The 27,384-nt window shown below is 44.8% G+C and overlaps 1 protein-coding gene across 3 annotated transcripts in view; it reads left to right on the top strand.

Annotated features, from left to right (window-relative positions):
* dop1b (DOP1 leucine zipper like protein B) overlaps positions 1-27,384 on the top strand; it is a 148,553-nt gene that overhangs the window by 24,527 nt on the left and 96,642 nt on the right. For 2 of the 3 annotated variants that reach the window (XM_078232767.1, XM_078232769.1), the window contains exons 2-5: positions 3,167-3,333; positions 17,942-18,123; positions 23,327-23,497; positions 25,848-26,037. In XM_078232767.1, coding sequence (XP_078088893.1) covers positions 3,196-3,333; positions 17,942-18,123; positions 23,327-23,497; positions 25,848-26,037 — 681 coding nt within the window. In that variant the 5' untranslated portion in view covers positions 3,167-3,195. Of the gene's footprint in view, positions 1-636; positions 655-3,166; positions 3,334-17,941; positions 18,124-23,326; positions 23,498-25,847; positions 26,038-27,384 lie in introns of those variants that run through there. The other variant, XM_078232768.1, reaches the window with a different exon arrangement.

The following is a 27,384-nucleotide window of genomic DNA, read 5'->3' as shown; positions in this document are numbered from 1 at the left end:
AGAGGGAGCCCAATGAGTCCACACCAACACATTAGAAATACCTGAACATCCACCTAATCCCATCTGCCAGCACTTGGTCCATAGGCCTGAATGTTATGACATGTCAGGTGCTCAACCAGGTACTTTTTAAAGGATGTGAGGGAACCTGCATCTACCACCCTCCCAGGCAGCGCATTCCAGACCATCACCACCTTGTGGGTAAAAATGTTTTTCCTCAAACCCCCCCCCCTAATCTTCCTGCCCCTCGCCTTAAACCTATGTCACCTCGTGTCTGAACCTTCAACAAAGGGAAACAGCTGCTCCCTATCCAATCTGTCCATGTCTCTCATAATCTTTGTACACCTCAATCGGGTCGCCGTCTCGGTCTTTGTTCCAATGAAAACAACCCAAGCCTACCCAACCTCTCTCAATTTAAATGTTCCATCCCAGGCAGAATCCTGGTGAATCTCCTCTGCACGCGCTCCAGTGCAATCACATTCTTCCGATAATGTGGCGACCAGAACTGCACACAGTCCTCCAGCTGTAGCCTCACAAGTTCTATACAACTGCAACGTGACTTCCCTGCTTTTGAATATAAAGAATGCAGAGAATGGCTAAAAGCGAGTATGAGGAACCTAGCTAGGAATGGAAGCGTTTCTACAGGTATTTAACCAGGTAAAGAGTAGGTAAAGTGATTGTTGGTGGTCTTAAGAGTGACGATGGGAGTTGATGGCAAATTAAATGAACAGATATTTTGCTGCTTTTCACTGTCGAGGATAGAAGAAACATTCCAATAATAGTTGTAAATCAGGAGGCGGAGAACAGAGAAACTGGGTGAAATTACAACACTGGGCTTCCTTCCACTAGAGTTTAGAAGTGTGTGGGGTGACTTGATTGAAGTATGTGAGATCCTGAATAGTGTTGACAAGGTGGATGTGGAAAGGATGTTTCCTCTTGTGGGTGAGTCCGGAATGAATAGGCATTGTTTTAAAATTAAGGGTGGCCCTTTTAGGACAGAGATGAGGAGAACTCTTTTTCTGAGGGTTCTGTGACTTTGAAACTTTCTGCCTCGGAAGGCGGTGGAGTTGGGGGTCAGTGAATATTTTAAAGTCAGATAGATCCTTGTTGGTAAAGGGAATCAGAGGTTATTGAGGGTAGATGGGGAATGTGGAAGTTAATGCAAACAGATCACCATGATCTTTATTGCACAGCAGAAAAGGCTGGAGGGGCCAAATGGCCCACTTCTGCTCCTATTCCATCTGCTTGTATGATTTTTTTAAAAAAACAACTAGAGATGTGCTTCAGAGCTTCACAATGATTGTGGTCTGTCATTTTAGTGCACAATGCTGTTGCTGATCTTGCAATTATTTCCACATCAGAGGGAGCAGTCAGAGAATTCCTTGTGACTAGCTGAGTATAGATGTTAATATTGGCACAGAATGGAGAGGATTGCGTTCTTGTTTGATATCCAGAACAGTGTGACGACCTGATACAAATGAAGCTCGCCCACAAAGAGTGGAAAGGTTGTAATTGGGAGCCGCTGCTTTCAAAGGAGTGGGGAAATTCAAAAAATAAAAGCAGCTTTGGAAATCGGGGTGGGCAGAAAGACGTTTAACTTGAGATTTCTGTGTGCAATGCTCCCCTCAACCTTTTTGTTTGTTTAAATTGGTTTGATAAATGTGTATGTACGCGGCTACAGTGTTGCAGCAAACACTAAACTGCACATTTTAATGCAAGTTTGTACTGCCTCAAATGTGTGAAGAAACATTACTGTCAGTGAATTCTCTCTTTTTGGGATTTTGGAAAGTCAACTTTGCCTTGGCTGCAATTATGACCATAGTTCACACAGTATTGTTGAGGTATAATTCACCAATACTGCATAACAAAGAACAAAGAAAAGTACAGCACAGAAACAGGCCCTTCGGCCCTCCAAGCCCACGCCTATCATGATGCCTTAACTAAACGAAAAGTCTTCTGCCCTTACTTGGACCGTACCCCTCTATTCCCTCCCTATTCATGTACCCATCCAGATGTCTCTTAAATGTGTGCCTGCCTCCACCAACTCCTCTGGCACCACGTTACAGGCACCCACCACTCTTTGCGTGAAACACTTCCCTTGCACATCTCCCTTTTAATTTTCCCCCTCTCACCTTGAACCTGTGCCCCCTTGTAATTGACACTTCCACCCTTGGAAAAAGTCTCTTGTTATCCACGCCCCTCATAATTTTGTAGATCTATCGGGTCTCCCCTCAGCCTCCTGTCTTCCCAGTGAAAACAATCCTAGTTTATTCAACCTCTCAAGACCAGGCAACATCCTGGTGAACCTTCTTTGCACTCTTTCCAAAGCTTCCATGTTGTTCTGGTAATGCGGTGACCAGGACTGCATGGAATACTCCAAATGTGGCCTAACCAAGGTTTTATATAGCTGCAACATGATTTCCCAACTCTTGTACACAATGCCCCGGCCAATGAAGGCAAGCATGCCGTATGCCTTCTTAATCACCTTGGCCACTTTTAGGGAGCTGTGGACCTGCACGCCCAGATCTCTCTGTTAATGTTCCTAAGGGTCTGCCATTGACAGTATAATTCACACCGTGACATTATTAAAAATGTTGAAACTAGTTGCATTTTTTCTTTCTAAGATAAAAGCAAAATACCGCGGATGCTGGAATCTGAAACTTGCTGGAATCCGAAAATGCTGGAAAATCTCAGCGGGTCTGACAGCATCTGTGAAGAGAGAATAGACCTAACATTTTGAGTCTGACCCTTGGTCAGAGATCTGTCCTCTCTCCACAGGTGCTGTTAGACTTGCTGAGATTTTGCGGCATTTTCTGTTTTTGGTATGTTTCTCCTCTCTCTCCTCCTCCTCCCCCCCCCCCCCCCCCCCCCCCCCCCCCCGGGCCGTGCTAAATTGCTCCTTAGTGTCAGAGGGATAAGCAGGGTAAATATGTGGAGTTACAGCGGTAGGATGGGATTGTTGTTGGTGCAGGCTGGATGGGTTGAATGGCCTCCTTCTGCACTGTAGGGATTTTATGATTCTATTCAGTTCTGAGTTCTGACCATCTTATTTTGATCATCTAAATTAATTGCTGCTTTGTTTATTATCTGTTCATGTTTTTTATGGCACGTGCCACCTGATGGGGTATGCTATCAGACTGACCTGCTTTGTTCATTGTTTGATTATCAGGACTGAGTAAGCTGCTATGAGAAAGAAAGATGGAGCAAGAAGAGTTGAATCTGATCAACGACTATAGGTACAGAAGTTATTCTGCCACAATTGATAAAGCTTTGAAGAACTTTGAATCCTCCAGTGAATGGGCTGACCTTATCTCCTCACTGGGAAAGCTGAACAAGGTGAGTAGATGTTCTATATGGTTGAATGGTGCCATGCTCCTGGGAAAGGGATGCATTTCAGGAATTTTAATGAAATTCTCCTTCTACAGCAGTATGAAGTGCTGAATGCAGCCGTCCTTCTATAACGAGATAAACTGGCTAAAACGCAAATGCTTGATCTAGCTTTAATACACCCTGTTTTGGTATCGGCAAGGGCCAGTTAATTGGATGAAGAAAAGCCACACTAAAAGGGGAGAGCGCTGGTGCATGTCGTTGAGATAGAGGGCCATAGAATCCCTATAGTGCAGAAGAAGGCCCTTTGGTCCATCGAGCCTGCACCAAAAACAATCCCACCCAGGCCCTATCCCTGTAACTCCACATATTTACCCTATTGGCCCCCTGACACTAACGTGCAATTTAACATGGCCAATCAACCTAACCCGCACATCTTTGGCGTGTTGGAGGCACCCGGAGGAAACCCACAGGGAGAACATGCAAACTGCACACAGACGGTTAACCGAGGCCGGAATTGAACCCGGGTCCTTGGCGCTGTGAGGAAGCAATGCTAACCACTGTGCCAACCTTGTTGAATGGCGGAACACATTTGAAGGGCCAAATGGCCTACTCCTGTTCCTATTTTCTGTGTTTCTAATTGCACCTGGTTTTCAGGGTACAGATATTTAAATTCAGTTTTTTTGTTTAGCGTGTGAAAGATGGAATACCCTTTAAAATTCCTCCATGCTTAATTAGCGATGGGAACCATCCAGTGCTCTTGAGTGAAGCGAGTTAGTATCTTGTAATTTCTTCTCCTCTCCTCTTCATTTATATACATAAACTGTGATGTTCATAAACAAATGTGAATAGAAATAGCATAAAATCAGAATTTATTCCCAAATTATTCTGGGTGTTAATGTGGAGGAACAAACTTAACTTGCAAGTGTTGCTGTTGGAGCTGCTTTTATAGCATGGAATGTGTTGGTTGTCACTGTTCTAGTCTGAGAGTTGCTGAGAACACCAGTAGGCTACATGCTAACAAGCCTCTGCTAATGCTGCTCTGCTTGTGAATAGCACAGAGTAGCTGTCTTTCAAAATTGCATTCCTCCTTGTGTGGAAGCCCCACATCCGATCTTGGATTGATGACTCACTGTCAGGATGCACGAATGCATTGCATCTAATGTCGACTTGAAATTAGTTCCCTGGGCTGAGCATAGAATCATAGAAACCCTACAGTGCAGAAGGAGGCCATTCGGCCCATCGAGTCTGCACCGACCACAATCCCACTCAGGCCCTACCCGCTAATCCCTTTTTTTTTACCCGCTAATTTACCCGCTAATCCCTTTAACCTACGCATCCCAGGACTCTAAGGGGCAATTTTTAACCTGGTCAATCAACCTAACCCGCACATCTTTGGACTGTGGGAGGAAACCGGAGCACCCGGAGGAAACCCACGCAGACACGAGGAGAATGCGCAAACTCCACACAGACAGTGACCCGAGCCGGGAATCGAACCCGGGACCCTGGAGCTGTGAAGCAGCAGTGCTAACCGCTGTGCTACCGTGCCGCCCTCAGAGAGACGGATTCTGTCACAACTGTCTTTGTAAAGATGGCAACAGTTTTAACTTTCGTTTGATATGAAGGGCTGTAACTGACATCGTGAACAAGATTCTCAGACCAAAACAGAAAAAGCTGGAAAATCTCAACAGGTCTGATAGACACAACAGGTGGGATCTTACCTGCCGTTCACTTCACGCTTCTGCTGCAGCGAGGTTGGAGAATTTGGCATCCAGCCAAATCTCCATTCACTGCAGCGGGATGGGCAAGTCCTTGTCTTCAGCTCTGACAAATGGTCAATCAGACTTGAAACACTGGCTCCATTCTCTCTCCACAGATGCTGTCAGACCTGCTGAGATTTCCCTGTATTTTCTAGTTCAGATTCCAGCATCCGCAGTATTTTGCCTTTTTTTCAATAGACCCCAGTGCACCTTGGAGCCATTCAAAGTGTGAATATCGAAAAATGTATTTCATACGAGATATATATCACAGAAGAGCTTAGGTTTGCAGTTTGTATGCCATCTTGAGCCTTTTGCTTCTTCCAACTAAATTGGCAGAATTCTAGAGAAAGTTTTGAACCCAAAATATAAACTCTATTCTATCGATTTTTATCTTTGAAAAGCCTTTTTGGAAATCACAACACAGATGAAGAATTTGAAAAAAAAATATTTACCAATAAGCCCATTGACTCCAGGTGGTAAAGTTGAATCCCCCAAAGAGGAATACCGTGCCTCATAATAGGTTAAAAGTGTGTGGAAAGCTGTGAACTGTTCTTCAGTAATGTTTAGTGGTTAACTAATAAAAATACCTGACTTTAAAGTGAAGACTTAACAATTTATTTATTTAACTAAAAGGGAACTTTAACTAAACAAGTAACATATCAAATAAAATAAGATTCTACTAAAATGCTGTTCAAATAAATTCAATACTCATTCATTAATCAAAAATATAATAATTGAATTCCGTTACGCTCAAAAAAAATACAACCAGGTTTTGTGGCTTTCGGAAACATTTGGAGTTCTTCTGTGGATTTCCTGTCTGTGAATTCTTTTTGATCTGGTACCATTCACTGGTTAGATGACAAGGTGGAGAGCTGCTCTCTCCCTCTTGACTTGAGAGGTGGCAGTTGCTAACTCCTCCCCTTTGCGCTCTTTTTTTTATACCTGTGATGACCTATCAATTTCCCTGGCCTGCTGTTGTCAACAACATCAAATTCAAATCTTACAGGTTCTTGGTAGTTGAATGCCTGCTTTAAATTGATTGGGTAAAATTCAAGACATTCAAATGCCTGAAGCCTGTTACCAAAGCAATCCTGTTGTCTGGCCTTTTGGATATAAATGTTTCACTCTGGGACTTTGAATGTACTTTGCATTTTAAACCTCCAAGTACTGAGACAAACACCAGCTTTTAAAGAGACCCCATAATGTTTTTTCCCTCTAGCATTTTCTTTACATTCTTTACACCTTTACAAACTCAACTTGCGCAACAGTACAATCCTACTGCTTGCAGCAATATCTGGTAAATTATAAATAACTTACTAGGGACTGATTTGTCAGGAACCTGGACGTTGGCTTCTGACGAAGTATATGTCCGCGAAAGTTGAGAAATTAATACCATTTCTTTTTTTAAAGTAGTTTTTTTTTAGTGTTTATATATTAATGTCACAAGTCGGCTTACAGTAACACTGCAATCAAGTTACTGTGAAAATCCCCTAGTCACCACACTGCGGCACCTGTTCGGGTACACTGAGGGGGAACTTAGCCTGGCCAATGCACCAAACCAGCACGACTTTCGGACTGTGGGAGGAAACCGGAGCACCTGGAGGTAACCCGTGCAGACTCTGCACAGACAGTGACCCAAATCGGGAATCGAACCCAGGCCACTGGTGCTGTGAGGCGGCAGTGCTAATCACTGTGCCACCTGAACAGGTCAATTTCATACATCAAACTGTGTGAGCGGAGATGAAGTGAAGTTCAATTAATAGTCACTTTTTTATATTCCCTGCTAGTTTGCCCTCATAGTTTATTTTTTCTCTCTTCATTATCTTTTTATTCCTCCTTTGCTGGATTTTGAATTTATCCCAGTCTTTGGAGCTATCACTGATTTTTGCCTCCTCAAATGCCTCTTTCAAATTAATACTCCCCTTAACTTCCTTGATTAACCATGATTGGTTTATCCCTCTCTTAGAATCTTTCCTCCTTACTGGGATATAATTTTGCTGAGAATCATGAATTATCTCCTTAAAAGTCTGACACTGCTGACTGTCCTTCCTGCTAATCTATACTCCCAGTCCACTTTAGTGAACTCTATCCTCGTTTCATTGTAATTCCCTTTAAGTTAAAGATGAATCGGTGCCATTGCCCTGTAATGCACCGATATCAGGGAACAATTATAGAATCATAGAATCCCAACAGCGAAGAAGGAGGCCATTCAGCCCATCGAGTCTGCACCGACAACAATCCCATCCAGGCCTAATCCCTGTAACCCCACATATTTACCCTGCTAATCCCTCTGACACTAAGGGGCAATGTTGCACGGCCAATCAACCTAACCTGCACATGTTTGGCGTGTGGGAGGAAACCAGAGCATCCGGAGGAAACCCATGCAGACACGGGGAGAATGTGCAAACTCCACTCAGACAGTGACCTAAGATCGGAATTGAACCCGGGTCCCTGCTGCTGTGAGGCAGCGGTGCCACCGCACCTTTGTTTTTCTAAATTCAATTTTAGCAGTCGGAGTAGTCTGTCTGTACAAAACAAGAGTTTACAATGGTTTCATAATGAGAAAATCACAGGGGAAGAGGAGTAAGTCCACATGGAATCCTAATCACTCCTTTTGAATGGATGTTTGTAATGTAACCAAATGCTTAGTTTCCATTCAGCCTTGACTTTCAACCCTCTGAGAAAGTCTCACAACACCTGATGAAGGAGCAGTGCTCTGAAAGCTCGTGATGCAAAACAAACCTGTTGGACTTTAACCATGTGTTGTGAGATTCATATTGTACCTCCCTCAGTCCAATGCCAGCATCTCCACCTCCTGAGCGAAGAAATTTCTCCTCATCTCAATCTTAAATTGGTGTCTCTTTATTCTGAGCCTATATCCTAAGGGGTTTTAAGAGGGAGGCAATGGCTAGTGGTATAATCGCTAGACTATTAATCCAGAAACACCACTAATATTCTGAGGACCCGGGTTCGAATCCCACCACAGCTGATGGTGGAATTTGAACTCAATAAAAAATGTCTGAAATAAAGTATCTAATGATCGTGAAACCGTTGTTGATTGTCGGAAAAACCCATCTGGTTCACTAAAGTCCTTCGAGGAAGTAAATCTACCGTCCTTAACTGTTCTAGCCCTGCATGTGACTGCAGAGTCACAGAAATGTGATGGACTCCTATCTGCCCTCGGGCAACTAGGGATGGGCAATAAATGCTGGACAGCCAGCGACGCCCATGTCCCACGAATGAATTTTTAAAAATGACTGGATAGTCGCACTTTCCCCTCTGAGTAAGAAGGTTGTGAATTCGCGCCCCATGCCAGAAACTCTGATATACAATTGCGGCTGATAATTCAGAGTCCTATGAAGGGAGGTTACACCTTTTTGGATGCGATGTCAAACAGAGACTGTATATGCTATCCCAGAAAGACAGGTGATCCCGTGGCTCATTGCATCTTGCTTGCTGTCTCTATTGGAGTTGTTGCAATTGGGTTTTATTGACATAATGTGATGGAAACAAAGGATATTTTATGCGATGTTGCTGAATTTCCTGTCTCCCGTGTGTTTCTGTGTGAGAGTGCAGCGAGTGGGAGTCCAATATGTTACTCATGGGATGGAGGCGAAAGAAAATCCCAGATGCTCTTTGTAAAGTTTTGCTAGAGACAGCGCACATCACAAGGTTTCAAATGCATCATGCTATACAAATATGCAAAGTGTATATTTGGGGTGTGTGTACCTTTTTTGTGTTTAGATTAGTGAGGGAAAGCAGTAAATGCTAGAAGTGTCCGCATGTGTTCTTTCCTGAGAAGTGACGACAAAAGAAAGCAAATATTTTTGTATTGTAATCAGGGTGAAATTGTTCACATTATGCAAAATAACATTACAAATATACATTTGTGACCTATCTGGGAGTGGTTCAAAGGGTTATTAATTCAAGCTCAGTAGCCTTGAAGTGGGGCAACATGAAGAGGGCCCTTTGCCCTGTAGGGACCTGGTGCAAAAGTTTTGGCATGAGGCCCCCACGTTGGTATGGTTGAGAACATTATCAAAAGATCTCATGCAGACACTGACTAACCTGGCTCTGACAAAAGGGTCATCCCAACTCGGAACGTTGGCTCTATTCTTCCCCCACAAATACTGTCAGATACTGAGTTTCTCCAGCATTTTATGTTTTTGTTTCCAATTCCAGCATCTGCAGTATTTTGACCTGGGTGGCACAGTGGTTAGCACTGCTGCCTCACAGCGCCAGGAATCCAGGTTCGATTCCTGGCTTGGGTCACTGTCTGTGTGGAGTTTGCACGTTCTCCCCTTGTCTGCGTGGGCTTCCTCCGGGTGCTCCAGTTTCCTCCCACAGGCTGAAAGACGTGCTGGTTAGGTGCACTGGCCATGCTAAATTCTCCCTCAGTGTACCCGAACAGGTGCCGGAGTGTGGCGACTAACGGATTTTCACAGTAACTTCATTGCAGTGTTAATGTAAGTCTACTTGTGACTAATAAATTAATTTGGACTCCAAGCAATTTCACAGGTCCCACCAGACTTTAAACTAACCCTGAGCAACATCTATTGCACAGGTCTGCAGTTAGACCAGTAATACTTAGTGTTGAGAAATAAATAGATGAAATTGCTCTATGGTGGCTGTTACGTGCACACTGCGCATGTGGCTCGACCCAAGGTAAGAGCAATAGGTTCATTGCATTCCTGTGGAAATAGCACTGAGCATTCCACTCGAATCCAGGACAATCAGCATTCTGCTTTGAAATTGCAGACGGTGTTGAGATGACTGCGGCACTCAACCAAAACTACTGTCTCTTGATCATTAGATTTGCTTCACTGGAAAGCAAGGCAGGTGTGTCCAGTTACATTAGGATGGCAGCTCACTGAAATAGTCCAATGAAATTTCAGAACTAATGCATCAAGTATTTAATGGATTACAGCTAAACCTGGGGTGGGGGGATCAGAGAAATTGGGCGGCATGGTGGCACAATGGTTAGCACTGCTGTCTCACAGTGCCAGGGACCCGGGTTCGATTCCCAGCTTGGGTCACACTCTCTGTGTGGAGTTTACACGTTCCCCCCCCGTGTCTGTGTGGGCTTCCCCCGGGTGCTCCGGTTTCCTCCCACACTCCAAAGATGTGCGGGTTGGCTGCATTGGCCATGCTAAATTGCCCCTTAGTGTCCCAGGGTGCGAAGGCTAGAGGGATTAGCGGGATAAATATATGGGGTTATGGGGATAGGGCCTAGGTAGGATTGTGGTCGGTGCAGACTCGATGGGCTGAATGATCTCTTTCTGCACTATAGGGAGTCTATGAAATTGAATGTGGCTTCTGTAAGGGAGTGACTTTATGCACACAGATGGGGATTTATTTATCACTCCAGTCTGGATCAGTGTATCTGTTTTTATGATTCTGTGTTTGAATCCATGCCCTTTCTTCAGATCAGCAGTGGGCAGGTCCCACGTCTGTTGCTCATGTCCAGCTGTGACTGATGGCGAGGCAATTCCACATCAGCCTGCCCTCAGTTGGGTTCCTTCATGCTTCCTGCCTCCACCAAATTGGACTGTGATCTTGCATTTTGGGATTGCAAGAATGAGTCTGCACTTCAGACTGCGAACGTCAATGAATGTGCCAACATGTGAAACAACCGATAGAGAGAAAGGTCAGGACATCACAGTCTGTGTACCTACTGGGTAATGAATCCCTGTTCCATCCTTTCAGATGGACCCAACCCTCCTGCCAAGGAATCAATACCAGCTCTGCTTGCTCAATGACAGGACTGTGAATTTGAGGGGCAGGTGGTGATATAGTGGTAATGTCACTGGCCTACTAATCCAGAGGCCCAGTCTAAATGATTTGATTTATTATTGTCACATGTGTTAGTATATAGTGAAAAGTATTGTTTCTTATGTACTATGCAGACAAAGCATACTGTTCGTAAAGAAGGAAAGGAGAGAGTGCAGAATGTAGTGTTACAGTCATAGCTAGGGTGTAGAGAAAGATCAACTTAATGCGAGGTTGATCCATTCAAAAGTCTGATGGCAGCAGGGAAAAGTTTGAAGTTTATTTATTAGTCACAAATAAGGCTTGCATTAATACTGCAATGAAGTAACTGTGAAATTCCCCCAGTTGCCACAGTTCGGTGCCTGTTCGGGTCAATGCACCTAACCAGTACGTCATTCAGAATGTGGGAAGAAACCTGAGGAATCCCATACAGACACTGGGAGAACGTGCAAACTCCACACAGACAGTGACCCAAACCAGGAATTGAACCCGGGTTCCTGGCGCTGTGAAGCAGCAGTGCTAACCACTGTGCCACTGTGCCGCCCAGAAAGAAGCTGCTCTTGAGTTAGTTGGTATGTGACCTCAGACTTTTGTATCTTTTTCTCGACAGAAGAAGGTGGAAGAGAGAATGTCCGGGGTGTGTAGGGTCCTTGATTATGCTGGCTGCTTTTCCGAGGCAGCAGGAGGTATAGACAGAGTCAATGGGTGGGAGGCTGGTTTGAGTGAGGGACTGGGCTTGATTCACAACCCTTTGTAGTTTCTTGTGGCCTTGGGCAGAGCAAGAGCCATACCAACCTGTGATACAACCAGAAGGAATGCTTTGTATGATGCATCTGTAAAGGTTGGCGAGAGTCGTAGTGGACATGCCAAATTTCCTTAGTCTTCTGAGAAAATAGAGGCATTGGTGGGCTTTCTTAACTATAGTGTCTGCATGGGGGGACCAGGTCAGGTTGTTGATGATCTGGACACCTAAAAACTTGAAGCTGTCGATCCTTTCTACTTCATCCCCATTGATGTAGACAGGGGCATGTCCATAAGACATAGGAGCAGAATTCGGCCACTCAACCCATCGAGTCTGCTCCGCCATTCAATCATGGCTGATATTTTTCTCATCCCCATTCTCCTGTTTTTTCCCCATAACCCCTGATCCCCTTATTAATCAAGAACCTATCTATCTCTCCACTACGCTCCCTGAAGTCGATGACTTCATGCTCCATGGGTGGGGCTCATCCCACCATGGCATCTGGTGGAATTTAAATCTAAGTAATAAAACAGGTGAGTACTCACCTGATGAAGGAGCAGTGCTCCGAAAGCTCGTGATACCAAATAAACCTGTTGGACTTTAACCTGGTGTTGTGAGACTTCTTACGATACTCCATGAAGGAATAAAAAATAAGCAAACATCCTGTGGCCTGATTTCAGGGAAGCTCATCAATAGAACATATTTAGCAGTGTGGAGTTTTAAACAATATTTTTGTGAAGTGAGTGAGACTTAATTCGTCACAAAACATGTCTTGGTGGAAAATACAGACCGGTTTTTATATTCAACTGGTTAGAACTTTCAATTAGGGCAGAAGTAAAAATAATTTGACACAGCTGAGTTATGCACACAGAGGGTCCATTGACTCTGATTAGCAGGCGTTGTCGTGGGGAATATACCAGGGATCAGTTAACTGCGAAATTCTTGTTTAGATTCAAACCAGGTAGTTGACTCTTGGCCAAGGTATTGTCATAGTGAATGAACTAGGGATTGGCTATCCACCAACATGCGAGTTTGGTTGTAACGGTGCAATGCATAGACGCAATGGGCAGGACTTTATGGTCTCGCTTGGGTGAGATTGTAAAATCCTGCCCAAGGCCAACAGAGATTTTGTCTGGGAGCCTCGCCTGCCCCGAATCCGGGGTGGGCAATGTGGTAGAGCTTCATTATTTCTGTTCAGAAAGAACAGGCTCTTTGTATGAATGTACTATTATATTTTGTAAATGAGCCATACTGTGAGCCCGACTGATAATCTTATTGGTTGTCAGTGTAATAGAGTTCACTTGCCAACCAATCAGCATCTTCTCTTCATGCAGCTTAAATCATTGTTTCCTTTGAACTTTGATATTCTTGCAACTCTTCCCTGATGAGTCAAAGACAAAAAGCTTTAACATGTCTATTTTCTTTCAACAATATTAAAATTCTGTGCAAAATGAATTAAATGTCCATAGGCTAATATTGAGAATACCATTTCTGGTTTTTAAAGCTTTCGTTTCAATGGACACTTGAAAAACTGATTCAGTGCAAAAACCAAATGCGAATATGAGAGTAGGGTTAGGCCATTTAATTCCCTGGATCAGCGATGGCTAAGATGATAATTCAGAATGCTGTTTATTCAAGTTCCAAGCCAGATACTGAGTTCAGAAACTAGGCTGGGACTGTGGTGTGGTACTGAGGGTATCCGGCACATTCAGAGGTGTTGTCTTTTGCCTTGCATTGGAGCAGGACGGTGGGTTAACTGTACCAAGATGGACAAGGCAGAATAATTTACAGAAAGTGTTTGGAAGGATTGGAACACGCAGTTCAAGGAAAAACTGGGTATGAATCTGGGGGGGGAGAAACGTATTCGCTCCGTGTCTATGTGGGTTTCCTCTGGGTGCTCTGGTTTCCTCCCACAATCCAAAGATGTGCAGTTGGGTGGATTGGCCATGCTGAATTCTCCCTCAGTGTCCCAAGCTGTACAGGTTAGGGGGGTTAGTGGGGTAAATAAGTGGGGTTATGGGGATCGGGTCTGGGTGGGATGCTCTGTTGGAGAGTCGGTGCTGACTCGATGGGCCGAATGGCTTGCTTCTGCCCTGCAGGGATTCTATGATTCTGGAGAAGCAGGCCAGCAACTGAGGGAGAGCTGGAAATAAAATCCACTCGCACTGGAGCAGGAAGGGAATCTGGTAGGTGTTACCGTGGGAATAAAATCGAGAGGGCGGAGGTGGGTTTTATGGATAAGATGAGCTTGGAGAGTGTGTAGGGCAGATGGGATCTTCGGGGGTGATGTGAGTTCAGGACTGGGGCAAGGTGGGAGATCATTGGAGGAGATTGGGAATGCTGGAATAGGGGAAAAGGTGGGAAAGGACAGAGGCAGCTGATTGGGTGGCCTCAATCTGCGTGAGAAAGAGGTCCATGAGCTCCTTCTAGATGTTGTTCACGTAATAGATGTGATAAACTTGTGACTCTGTATGCATGCGCTCCAAACCATGTGATCTCCAGGGCAAAGTTGAAAAACCAGATTTTAAAATCCCAGGACAATGTGAAGGAAAACAATTTGGGAAAATCCTCTCTGAATCCACTGGGTAGTTGACGCCAGCCCTGGAGATCAGTCGGGTCCTGAATTCCCTGCCGTACCTATCCTCTCTAAGAGGTCGTGTCCATCCCAAGTCCAGATCTGGTTTGAAGGAGTCTACTGAATCAGTGTTCACTGCGTGAGACAGCAGGAGGTTAGAAAGAGAATATCAATCCTGTATCAATCAAATTGTGACACTCGGATGTTTTCGGTGACCAGAATCCTTCAGTGACTTATTCCATTGGGAGGAATAGATTGACCAGCACACCTACACCACTGAATCTTCTCACCTCCAAGTTCAGAGGTAGAAGGTAGATTATGAAATGATCCTCCCATCTGTTGAAGTGCCCCGTGACTGGTGTTGTTCATCGGGTATTTCCTGTTTGAGGCTATTGAGCATGAAAAGTATGTACATTTCCTCCCAGGCACCAGTTAAGCTTCCTGCTGTCTGGGAGTGGCAGGATGGCACAGTGGTTAGCATTGCAGCCTCACAGCACCAGGGTCCTGGGTTCGGTTAGACCATAGGACCAGAATTAGGCCACTCGGCCCATCGAGTCTGCTCCGCCATTCAATCATGGCTGATATTTTTCTCATCCCCATTCTCCTGCCTTTTCCCCATAATCCCTGATCCCCTTATTAATCAAGAACCTATCGATCTCTGTCTTAAAGACACTCAAAGACCTGGCCTCCACAGCCTTCCACGGGAAAGAGTTCCACAGATTCACCACTTTCTGGCTAAAGAAATTCCCCCTCATCTCTGTTTTAACAGATTTCCCTGGCTTGGGTTACTGTCTGTGTGGAGTCTGCACATTCTCCCCGTGTCTGCGTGGGTTTTCTCCGGGTGCTCCACTTTCCTTCCACAGTCCGAAAGATGTGTTGGTTAGGTGGATTGGCCATGCTAAATTCTCCCTCAGTGTACCCGAACAGGCACCAGAGTGTGGCGACTAGGGGTTTTTCAGTGATTTCATTGCAGCGTTAATGTAAGCGGACTTGTGACAATAAATAAAATGAAGAATGGCAACGTTTTCAAGGTATTAAGGGAACAGCTGGAATAGTTAGAGAAACTTTGTTTCCGCTGGTTGGGGAGTTTAGGATTAGGGGAATGTAGCCTTAAAATTAGAGCCAGACTTTCACATTTCAGGAGTGACTTCTGGAAATGGCTGTTGTTGTTAGATTGATTATTAGCTTCAGACCTGAGATTTATAGATTTTTGTTCATCGAAAGTGTTCAGGGATATGGGGCAAAGGCAGGTTTATGGAGTTGGGCGCAAATTGTTTTATTCTTCAATCGGATGTGGGCATGACTGGCAAGGTCAGCATTTGGTGTCCGTCCCTAATTGCTCTTGAGAAATCCGCCATGATCTATTTAAAAAGCAGGATAGGTTTGTCCCTGCGTTGCAATTGAAGCAAAACATCGATTTGTGCCTTTTCCCATTTTCAGAATGTAAATCATAGAATCCTACAGTGCAGAAGGAGGCCATTTGGCCCATCGGATCTGTACCAACCACAATCCCACCCAGGCCCTATCTCCACAACCCCATGCATTTTACCCTAGCTAGTTCCCCCTAGGGGGCAATTTAGCATGGCCAATCCACTGAACCCGCGCACCTTTGGACTGTGGGAGGAAACTGGAGCACCCGGAGGAAACCCACGCAGACGCTGAGAATGTGCAAACTCCACACGGACAGTAACCCAAGCTGGGAATCGAACCCGGGTCTCTGGCGCTGTGAGGCAGCAGTGCTAACCACTGTGTCACCATGCTGCCCCATGGAATGGATTCCGCAGTTATAACCCCAATAAAGCACAGATCGGCTCCTACTTAAAATGGTTCTGTCATAGTAAAGAGACCATTTCAGGCAATAAGCATACTTCCTGATTTTGCTGGAATTCCTTTTGAGGAAGCAACCAGGATGTGGATGCTTCAATGGTGAAATGAATTTTCAGAAGGACTGTCAAGTTAATAACATTATTTTAATGTAATTATTGGTATTGATTCTTCTCTGTCTGATTTTTACTTTACTTTGCATTCAATGGACTCCCTTACAAAATAATGGTTGCTGCCACTGCACCTTGATAACGCAATTGACATGATTGCTGATTTAGTCTGGAGCCTCTTTCTTGACTCCGGTTCTGTTTACGTCTCTGAGAGGAGTGCCAGACAGACGCTTGTGCGTCTAAGAAGTTCAAAACTGGGTTGTCATTAACTTTTAAAATAGTCAATAATTTACATTTCTCTTTTACCTTTGAAAATTATTACCCAGCTACTTTACAGAGGGTACAAAGTTCAGCTGGCTAGACTGGAGTGATACAGCTGGTTGTGCCCAGCTACAATTCATTCTCTACCGTTTGAGGGTAAAGTAGAATCTCCATCTGATCGCAAATAAGAAACAATGTAGCTTTATTTTAGTTTGCAAAACATCTAGAGCTAAAATCAAAATGGTTTATTTTACCAAAATCGAATATGGATATGCTTGCAGCTCGCTTCAGTTAAAGTTTATTTATTAGTCTCACAAGTAGGCTTACATTAACACTGCAGTAAAGTTACTGTGAAATTCCCCTAGCTGTCACACTCTGGTGCCTGTTCAGGTACATTGAGGGAGAATTTAGCACGGCCAATGCACCTAACCAGCATGTCTTTTGGACTGTGGGAGGAAACTGGAGCACCCAGAGGAAACCCACGCAGACACAGAGAGAACATGCAGACTCCGTACAGACAGTGACCCAAGCTGGGAATTGAACCCGGGTGTCTGGCGCTGTGAGGCAGCGGTGCTAACCACTGTGCCATCCATGGTTAACAATGCTTCCTGAACCCAATGGATGTACCACTGACACCAGAGAACATGAATAGTTGTCCATTCTCAAATGAATCTATTAATAGTAAGAAGTCTCACGACACCAGGTTAAAGTTCAACAGGTTTATTTGGTATCATGAACTTTCGGAGCGCTGCTCCTTCATCAGGTGCAAGGTAGCACAGAGGTGAGCACTGCACCCTCACAGCGCCAGTTCGATTCCCGGCTTGGGTCACTGTCTGTGTGGAGTTTGCGCTTTCTACCCGTGTCTGCGTGGGTTTCCTCCGGGTGCTCCGGTTTCCTCCCACATTCTGAAAGACATGCTAGTTAGGTGTATTGACCCGAACAGGCGCTGGAGTTTGGCAACTAGGGGAATTTCACAGTAATTTCATTGCAGTGTTAACGTAAGCCTTCCTTGTGACTAATAAATAAACTTCACTCACCTGATGAAGGAGCAGCGCTCCGAAAGCTCGTGATACCAAATAAACCTATTGAACTTTAACCTGGTGTTGTGAGACTACTTACTATTAATAAATTAATTTGAGAATGGACAAATATTCACATTCTCTGGTGCCAGTGGTACATCCATTGGGTTCAGGAAGCATTGTTAACCATGGATGGCAGTGGTTAGCACCGCTGCCTCACTGCGCCAGGGACCCGGGTTCAATTCCCAGCTTGGGTTACTGTTTGTATGGAGTCTGCATGTTCTCTCTGTGTTAATTATGCTTTTAATTGTATCAAAATGCTCCTGTTCTGCCATTTTATAATTTCCATCCCACTTGGTATTTAGAGTGATGGTATGATGAAGATAATCTTGGCTACTCCCTGCTGTCCTTCGCTCCAGTGTAATTTTAGCCACTGAAGCTATGATATTTGGGGAAATTTGAACTGTTGACTTGCAGTTTGCATTTGTGGTTTCATTATTTGACTTTATCAATTTACATGTTTTAAGTGTTGCCTTTTTAATCTTCTTTATCTGCAGGCACTCCAGAGCAATTTGAAATATTCCCTTCTACCGAAACGTCTCATCATTGGCAAAAGACTTGCACAATGCTTACACCCGGCACTTCCCATTGGTGTCCATCTGAAAGCACTGGAAACCTATGAAGTCATATTTAAGATAATTGGGACCAAATGGCTGGCCAAGGACTTGTTCTTTTACAGGTGCGGTAGATAAAGACTTGTTGAGATCTGGGGCTCAGTCTAATCTTGGGCATAATACTCCAGTCCATTCCAGTTGTCAGATGAGTTGGGATAGTTATCTAAAGTAAAAGTTTATTTATTGGTCACAAGTAGGCTTACATTCACACTGCAATGAAGTTGCTGTGAAAATCCCCTAGTCTCCAAACTTTGGCGCCTGTTCGGGTACATCGAGGGAGAATTTAGCATGATCGATTCACCTAATCTGCACACCTTTGGACTGTGGGAGGAAACCGGAGCACCCAGGGGCAACCCACGCAGACACGGGGAGAACATGCAAACTCCACACAGACAGTGACCCAAGCCGGGAATCGAACCCTGGTCCCTGGCGCTGTGAGGCAGCAGTGCTAACCACTGTGCGTATCTAAAAGGAATCTACAGTTCCCAACCAGCTACAGACCACTCTGGGTACTGGTTTCACAGAATTTAAGTTAATTGTAACATGTACAGAATTAGAATGCTTAACAGGGAGTGGATAAGTCTGTTCACTTTTGGACACCAGCTGTTGAGTTCTGAGTGACCGTGCTACTATCTCTTGGTTCTGTTGACAGAAGTCTGTCTGTCTTATTTCGTATTGTGTTGTGTTGTGCGCTTCGCTATTCACAAAAAATGTTGCTGATGAACCCTTGTTGGCAACTAACACTATGCATAATCCTTTTTAGTTCTGATTGGCCGAAACAGCGCCTGACCAGTCTCTGATCAAATGGTGCGTGAACAATGTCTGATCTCTTAAAAAGCGGAGGTCATCTGGCTGATGTTGCTTCCCATTCACCCCACCTGGTTCTCTAAGATGTCAGTCATTGTGAGAACATCCTTCTCTTTTATAGCCTTTTTCCTGTTGTTTTATTAAGTTTATAGCTCCTTCCACTAAGCTAACAAAGCACCACAAGGTAATTCATATGTGTACTTATTGTGATAGGAGGATGTACGATGTCGCTTCATAATGATTGATTACCTTTGGGACTTGTCTTGGACATTTGAACTTTCCGTAATGCCTATATGTAGCTTCTTAGTGACCACTGGTATCTGAAGCAATAAAAAAAAACATCTATCTGAAAGTGCAAGAGATACACAATCTGAAACTAATACAGCAATTACAAAATTATGATAGTACAAGTAAAATCTATACATACAGATCTATGATATGCTGAAGTTGAAGGAGGAGTAGACACGTCACAAAATACCATGCTCTATTTATACATTATATGCTTATAAGAAATAAAAGTCACCAAAGCTGCATAACGGGGCGGCACGGTAGCACAGTGGTTAGCACTGCTGCTTCACAGCTCCAGGGACCTGGGTTCGATTCCCGGCTTGGGTCACTGTCTGTGCGGAGTTTGCACATTCTCCCCATGTCTGCATGGGTTTCCTCCGGGTGCTCCGGTTTCCTCCCACAGTCCAAAGATGTGCGGGTTAGGTTGATTGGCCATGCTAAAAATTGCCCCTTAGTGTCCCGGTATGCGTAGGTTAGAGGGATTAGTGGGTAAATATGTAGGGATCTGGGGGTAGGGTCTGGGTGGGATTGTGGTCGGTGCAGACTCGATGGGCCAAATGGCCTCTTTCTGCACTGTAGGGTTTCTATGATTTCTATGAACTGCATGGTCAGGGGATTAACAGGGTAAATATGTGGAGATACGGGGTTAGGCCTGGGTGGGATTGTTGTCGGTGCAGGCTTGAGGGGCTGAATGGCCTGTATTGATTCTGTGAACTACAGCATTATTATAAAAACTGATAATGCAGACCACATGTGCAAGATCAGTTGTATACTTCGCAGGAAAGTGACTATTTCTGTTTCAGACACTAAAAGTAAAAAAAAGTTTATTTACTAGTGTCACAAGTAGGATTACATTCACACTGCAATGAAGTTACTGTGAAAATCCCCTAGCCGCCACACCCCGGCGCCTGTTCGGGTACACTAAGGGGCAATTTTAGCATGGCCAGTGCACCTAACCAGCACGTCTTTTGGACTGTGGGAGGAAACCGGAGCACCCGGAGGAAACCCACGCAGACACTGGGAGAATGTACAAACTCCACACAGTGACCCAAGCCAGGAATCGAACCCGGGTCCTTGGTGCTGTGAGGCAGCAGTGCTAACCATCGTGTCATCCCCACGGTGAAATTTAGTTTCACTAAGTTAAGCTAATACAATTTAAAACATAAAACTCCAGTTTGGGATCTAAAGTTATTTTAAGACCATAAGACATAGGAGCAGAATTAGGCCACTCGGCCCATCGAGTCTGCTCCGCCATTCAATGATGGCTATTTTTTTTCTCATCCCCATTCTCCAGCCTTTTCCCCATCACCCCTGATAAGACCATTTTGCTCCACACGACAGAGGTTTGAGGGGAATGCAGCATAAATATTAAACCTGGGCCCTTCCTAAAGCATTTCTGCAGAATGCACTTTGACATTCAAACTACAAGAGACTTTGCATGTATCTTCTAATCGAGCCATTAAAATGTAACAATGATTCTCTTCAAACAGTTGTCTTGTGGAAAAACAATAAAATTTCATTGAATCCCTGCAGTGCAGAAGGAGGCCATTCAGCCCATTGAGCCTGCACTGTCAACAGTCCCACCCAGGCCCTATCCCTGTAAGCTCACGTATTTACCCTGCAAATCCCCCTGCCATGAGTGGCAATTTAACATGGTCAATCAACCTAACCTGCACATCTCTGAACTGTGGGAGGAAACCGGAGCACCTGGAGGAAACCCACGCAGACACAGGGAGAACATAATCCTACTTTGACCAAAGGCAATATGGCACCCATCACTTGTCCAGTAGGAATGTACTTATGAGAGCGACTGGCATAGTATGGCACCATATTGTGTGAATTGATTAATACACTTTGATTCCATGACAATTGGACATCATAAAACAAAAATATTAAAAGTATACAATAGACTTGTTAAAAAAAGCAGCAGATTTTTTTTCTCCAATTTCTGACCAACCCTCAAGCAGGTTGTTGGTTATGTCCCTACTTGGTATTTATGTGCAATAATGATGAAGTCTACATATTGTAGAAATAGAAATTCTAATTAGATTTAATGATAAGGATGACATCAAGATTGAAACACACTGCTTTTCTTGACATGGATGCTGCCTGGTCTGGAGAATGTTATTTATGAAGAGAGATTGGATAGACTGGGGTTGTTTTCCTTGGAGCAGTTAGGAGGGGGAGGAGGTGACATGATTGAGATGTATGAAGTTATGAGGGGCATAGATAGAGTAGACAGGAAGAAAAGTTTCCCCTTGGTGGGGGGGATCAGTGACCAGTGGGCATAGCTTCAAGGTAAGGGGCAAGGTTTGGAGGGGAATGTGAGGAAAACGTTTTTCACCCAAAGGATGGTGGGAGTCTGGAACTTGCTGTCTGAAAGGATGGTGGAGGCAGAGACCCTCATAACATTGAAGAAGCGTTTAGATGTGCACTTGTGATGCCAAGGCATACAAGGCCAAGTGCTAGAAAATGGGATTAGAATATTTAAGTGATTGTTTTTTGACTGGCGCAGACTCGATGGGCCAAAGGGCCTTTTCTGTGCTATAGATCTCTGCCATGTTACTAAGCAAACACAGTGAAGCACTTCACCTAAATGGATTTCACCTATTCTTGTGCTGTAGAACAGCCTACACTACCTTCTGACCACATTTGCTCTCCTCAATTCCCAGGTCACATGAGTGTATGTCTCTTCCTTCCATGACGACACAGATTGTTATCCTTAACCCTTAATGGGACTTGGTTTAATAAACTCCATCCAAGGATGTACTGCTAAGGCTTAAGACTCTGGTCAGACCACACTTGGAATATTGTGAGCAATCTTGGGCCTGTATCTAAGGAAGGATGTGCTCATCCCGGAGAGGGTCCAGAGAAGGTTCACGAGAATGATCTCCGGGATGAAAAGCTTGACGTATGAGGAGTGTTTGAGGATTCTGAGTCTATACGCAGTGGGGTTTAGAAGAATGAGGAGGATCTCATTGAAACTTACAGAATACTGAAAGGCCTGGATAGAGTGGATGTGGGGAAGATGTTTCCATTAGTAAGATCCGAGAGCACAACCTTAGAGTAAAGGGATGACCCTTTAGAACCAAGATGAGGAGGAATTTCTTCAGCTAGAGGATGGTGAATCTATGGAATTCATTGTCACAGAAGGCTGTGGAGGCCAAGTCATTGTGTGTATTTCAGACAGAGATGGATAGGTTCTTGATTAGTATGGGGGGGGTCAAAGGTAATGGGGTGGAGAAACTTTGCCATGATTCAATGGTGGAGCAGACTCGATGGACCGAATGGTCTAATTCTGTTTCTATATCCTATGGTCTTCTGGTTTTATATTACACGATGTGGAGATGCCGGCGTTGGACTGGGGTGAACACAGTAAGAAGTCTCACAACACCAGGTTAAAGTCCAACAGGTTTATTTGGTAGCAAATACCATAAGCTTTCGGAGCGCTGCTCTTTCGTCAGGTGGAGTGGAAATGTGCTCTCAAATAGTGCACAGAGACACAACATCAAGTTACAGAATACTGATTAGAATGCGAATCCCTAAAGCCAGCCAGGTCTTAAAGGTACAGACAATGTGGGTGGAGGGAGCATTCAACACAGGTTAAAGAGATGTGTATTGTCTCCAGACAGAACAACTAGTGAGATTCTGCAAGATCAGGGGGAAAGCTGTGGGGGTTACTGATAATGTGACATAAATCCAACATCCCAGTTTAGGCCGTCCTCATGTGTGCGCAACTTAGAGTAAATGTTCCGCATGCTGAGTGTTTGCCTGCTGAGCTTGCAGAATCTCACTGGCTGTCCTGTCTGGAGACAATACACATCTCTTTAACCTGTGTTTAATGCTTCCTCCACCCACATTGTCTGTACCTTTAAGACCTGGCTGGCTGTAGGGATTCGCATTCTAATCCGTATTCTGTAACTTGATGTTGTGTCTCTGTGCACTGTTTGAGAGCACATTTCCACTCCATCTGACGAAGGAGCAGCGCTCCGAAAGCTTATGGCAATTGCTACCAAATAAACCTGTTGGACTTTAACCTCGTGTTGTGAGACTTCTTACTTTATATTACACACCAGGCATTTACTCCTTTCTCTGGGTTTACTAGTTGTTAAACTTGACTATGCTATACAACAATGTTAACAAGATAATCTATTTCTTCTGTTTCTCTTGTAGCGCTGGTCTCTTTCCCCTGCTGGGCAATGCAGCTATGTCTGTGAAACCAGTTCTCCTTGGGCTGTACGAGAAATACTACCTCCCACTGCACAAATCCTTAAATCCCAGCCTGCAAGCGTTTATCACAGGACTGCTCCCAGGGCTGGAGGAGGGTTCAGAGATTTACGAGAGGTGAGGCAAGTGAGCTGCTGGTGTTGGAAGCTGATGTTTATCACATCTATTTCTTGCTATTTGGGAAAAGGTTTGATTTTATTTGAATGATGCTTCAGCTTTATGGGTTTCGTTCCAAAAAGCATTGAGTCGTGTTGCAAGGATTTTGAAGGAACTGCATTTCATCCAATTCTAAAGCAGTTAACACCTAGGTACACAAAGTCATCTGAATGTAAATTTGAATTCAGTCCAGGCTCTGAAGAAGCATCTCCCCCGTTGGCTCGCTGTGAGTTTATCGTAAAATTAGTAATCCTGGCCCATTTTCCTAGGCCGTGCGTTCCACCTTCTGAGTGAGAATCTTTTTTTCTCAAAACCCCTCTGAATCTCCTGCCCCTTGATTGACCTCTCAACCATGGGGAACAGCTGCTCCTTATGCACCCTGTCCATACCCCTCATAATCTTATACACGTCAATCATGTCCCTCCTCAGCCTTCTCCACTCTGAAGATTCCAACAATGTGGTTGACTCGTAACTGCCCCCTGAAATGGGTAATTGTCAGAAAACGTTGGCAAGCAATGCTTAAATCCCATGAAAGAAAGGTACAACATGGTCAGGTTGAATTCTACATCATAGAATAACTGGACTTACTGACGGCGAAAATGATGAACATGTGCCTTCCCCTTCACCCAAAAGCCAAACAAAGTGCTGCAAGGGGCGGCACGGTGGCCCAGTGGTTAGCACTGCTGACTCTCGGCGCCAGGGACCCAGGTTCGATTCCCAGCTTGGGTCACTCTCTGTGGGGAGTTTGCACGTTCTCCCTGTGTCTGCATGGGTTTCCTCCGGGTGCTTCGGTTTCCTCCCACAGTCCAAAGATGGGCACAATAAGAAGTCTCAGAACACCAGGTTAAAGTCCAACAGGTTTATTTGGTTGGACTTTGACCTGGTGTTGTGTGACTTCTTATTGCGCCCTCCCCAGTCCAACGCCGGCATCTCCAATTCAGTCCAAAGATGTTTGAGTTGGGTTGATTGGCCATGCTAAATTGACCCTAATATCAGGGGGATTAGCAGAGTAAATAAGTGGGGTTGTAGGAATGAGGCCCGGGTGAGATTGTGCTCGGCGCAGACTCAATGGGCCAAATGGTGGCCTCCTGCACTGTAGAGATTCTATGTCCAGTGATCCCCTGGTAATCACGTTGCCTCTTGTGGCTCGATAATCCAAATGGATCAAGGAAAATATTTGCTCCCTGCATTGACATCAATGGTAGGGATTTACTTACCCAGAGTTTTGAGAACACTGTGTTATTTGCTGAGGGCACTGCATGACCGTTCCGTCCTCTGAAACACCTACACTTCACCCTTAGATCTCTGCAAGGTGTGCGCTTTGCTTTCATTTCGATTGTGAGCTTTTAAAGCCACTTTGTTTGCACCATACTGGAAAGCTTGTTGGGTTTGATGATTATTGAGGAAGCAAGAGTTCTGAACAAGTACGTTTGCAAGAACGATGAATCCCACTGTGATTTGCCATCCAAAGAAATGTTATTCTGAGGTCCTGGGGTTAATTTTCCCAATGGGGAGGGGTAATAAAGCAGTTTGGACCAGTGCTATTCTTTCCCAGTTTTTACTGTTTTTATTTGTCCTTCTCCCTACCTGGGTATTCTGGTGTAAATTGAGCAGCAGCAGAGTGAAGTTTGTGAAGAAAATATCTCGCCTACTAAACATGGGAGGCCCAGCTGTTTGGAATTCAGGTTGAGGGTTGGTCCAGGTGGATGGACTTCCTGCTCTCTAGATAACTTGGCCAGTTATTGCGGAGACTTGACTGTGAAAATTGAGGGGACCATGTGCTAAATCCATGAGGCGGGCTGCTTGGATATCCTTCCTGGCTGAAGTAGACCATTTTTATTCATTCGTGGGACATGGGTATCATTGGCTGGCCAGCATTTATTGCCCATCAGTAGTTGCACAAGGACAGTTGAGAGTCAACCACATTGCTGTGGCTCTGGAGTCACATGTAGGCCAGACCAGGTAAGGACGGTGGATTTCCTCCCCTAAAGGATATTACTGAACCAGATGGATTTTTCCAACAATGGATATAGGGTCATCAGTAGATTCTTAATTCCAGATACATTTTTGGAATACAAAACCAAAAGGAATTGTTATTTAAAAGATCAAGTAACCAAATATGGTTGTCTGGCAGAGGATTACGGTGATATTCCCTCCATAGCACAATTATAGCCTTCAACTGACAGAGGTCACTCAACTTTTATGCTTCCACAAGATCTGAGCCTCTGCCTTGGAAAATGAGTAGTGTTGTACTTCAATTTGTGTTGAAGTCAACCAGCTTTCTTTTTGTCTCCCTCTCTATCACATGCAGAACGGACACCTTGCTGCAGAAACTGATGCTGGTGGTGGGTCAGGAGGTGTTCTATGGATCTCTGTGGGGCAGTGTCCTGGTCAGCCCTTCCATCCGCCTCCCGGCTTCACTCTTTGTTGTCAGCCACATTAACAGATCTCAGTACGGAGAGGAGCAGAAGTATATGTTTGGCACAGACCCTCGCCTTGCAGTAAGTTTGTTAATGCAATCCAGTCTCTTGTTTGGGTTGCTTATTTCTTTTGACCATGCTATCTTCACAAGGGAGGGAATGGGTGGAACTGAACTGGTTGGCGAGAATTGGCACCAGCTATGGTGGTGGTGTTTAGGAAGTCAGCTGATCTCTGTTTATGCAGGTACACAATTAATCTGAAGTAAGTGGAATAAAAAATTGGGTATCTTTTGTAAAGGTTGCCTAACACAAGACAAAAATCTACTTTGATTGTGTCTTCTCTAACTCTTGTTTCTAAAGGGCATGGGCCCTTTTTGTAAAAATGACAGTAATTTAACACTAAATTAACCATCACTGACAGCAAACTCTTGACTACCCTTGGTCAAGGCAACATTTGACCGAGTATGGAAACGAGGAGCCCCAGCAAAACTCAGCTCCATGGCTTCACTGCAGGAGTTCCTCAGGGTAGTGTGCAAGGCCCACCCACCTTCTGCTGCTTCAATGACTTTCCTTCCATCATAAGGTCAGAAGTGGGGACGTTCGCTGATGACTGCGCAATGTTCAACATCATTCACGACTCCCGAGATGCTGAAGTAATCCACATCCAACCCAGGATTGTCATGGAATATTCTTTTACTTGTGGGTGGCACGGTGACAGTGGTTAGCACTGCTGCCTCACAGCTTCAGGGAGCCGGATTCGATTCCAGCCTCGGCTCACTGTCTGTGTGGAGTTTGCACGCTCTCCCCGTGTCTGCATGGGTTTCCTCCGGGTGCTCCGGTTTTCTCCTCGCACTCCAAACGTGTGCAGGTTAGGTTGACTGGCCATGCTAAACTGCCTCTTAGTGTCAGAGGGATTAGCAGGGTAAATACATGGGGTTACAGGGATAGGGCCTGGGTGCAATTGTTGTCGGTGCAGGCTTGATGGGCCGAATGGCCGCCTCCTGCACTGTAGGGATTCTATGCATCCATGATGCAGGTCCAACAACACTCGAAGCTTGACACCATCCGGGACAAAGCAGGCCGCTTGATTGGCACGCTCTCTCCTGCCAATGCACAGTGGCAGCAGTGTGTACCATCCACCTGATACACTGCAGGAGCTCACCCAAGGCTGCTTCGACAGCACCTTCCAAATCCACTACTATCTAGAAAGACAAGGGCAGCAGACGCATGTAATTTGCAGTCCCAGTCACTCAGATCCTGGTTTTGAATTATATCGCTGTTCCTTCACTGTTGCTGGCTGAAACAAAATCCTGGAACGCCTTCCCTAACAGCACTGTGGGTGTAACTCCAACACATTGTCTGCAGTGGATCAAGAAGGCAGCTTACCATCACCTCCTCGAGGGCAATTAGGGATGGGCAAGAAATGCT

The sequence above is a fragment of the Mustelus asterias genome, chromosome 17, assembly GCF_964213995.1.
Source record: "Mustelus asterias chromosome 17, sMusAst1.hap1.1, whole genome shotgun sequence".
Classification (NCBI taxonomy): Eukaryota; Metazoa; Chordata; class Chondrichthyes; order Carcharhiniformes; family Triakidae; genus Mustelus; species Mustelus asterias.
This window is presented reverse-complemented; position numbering and strand designations above follow the sequence as displayed.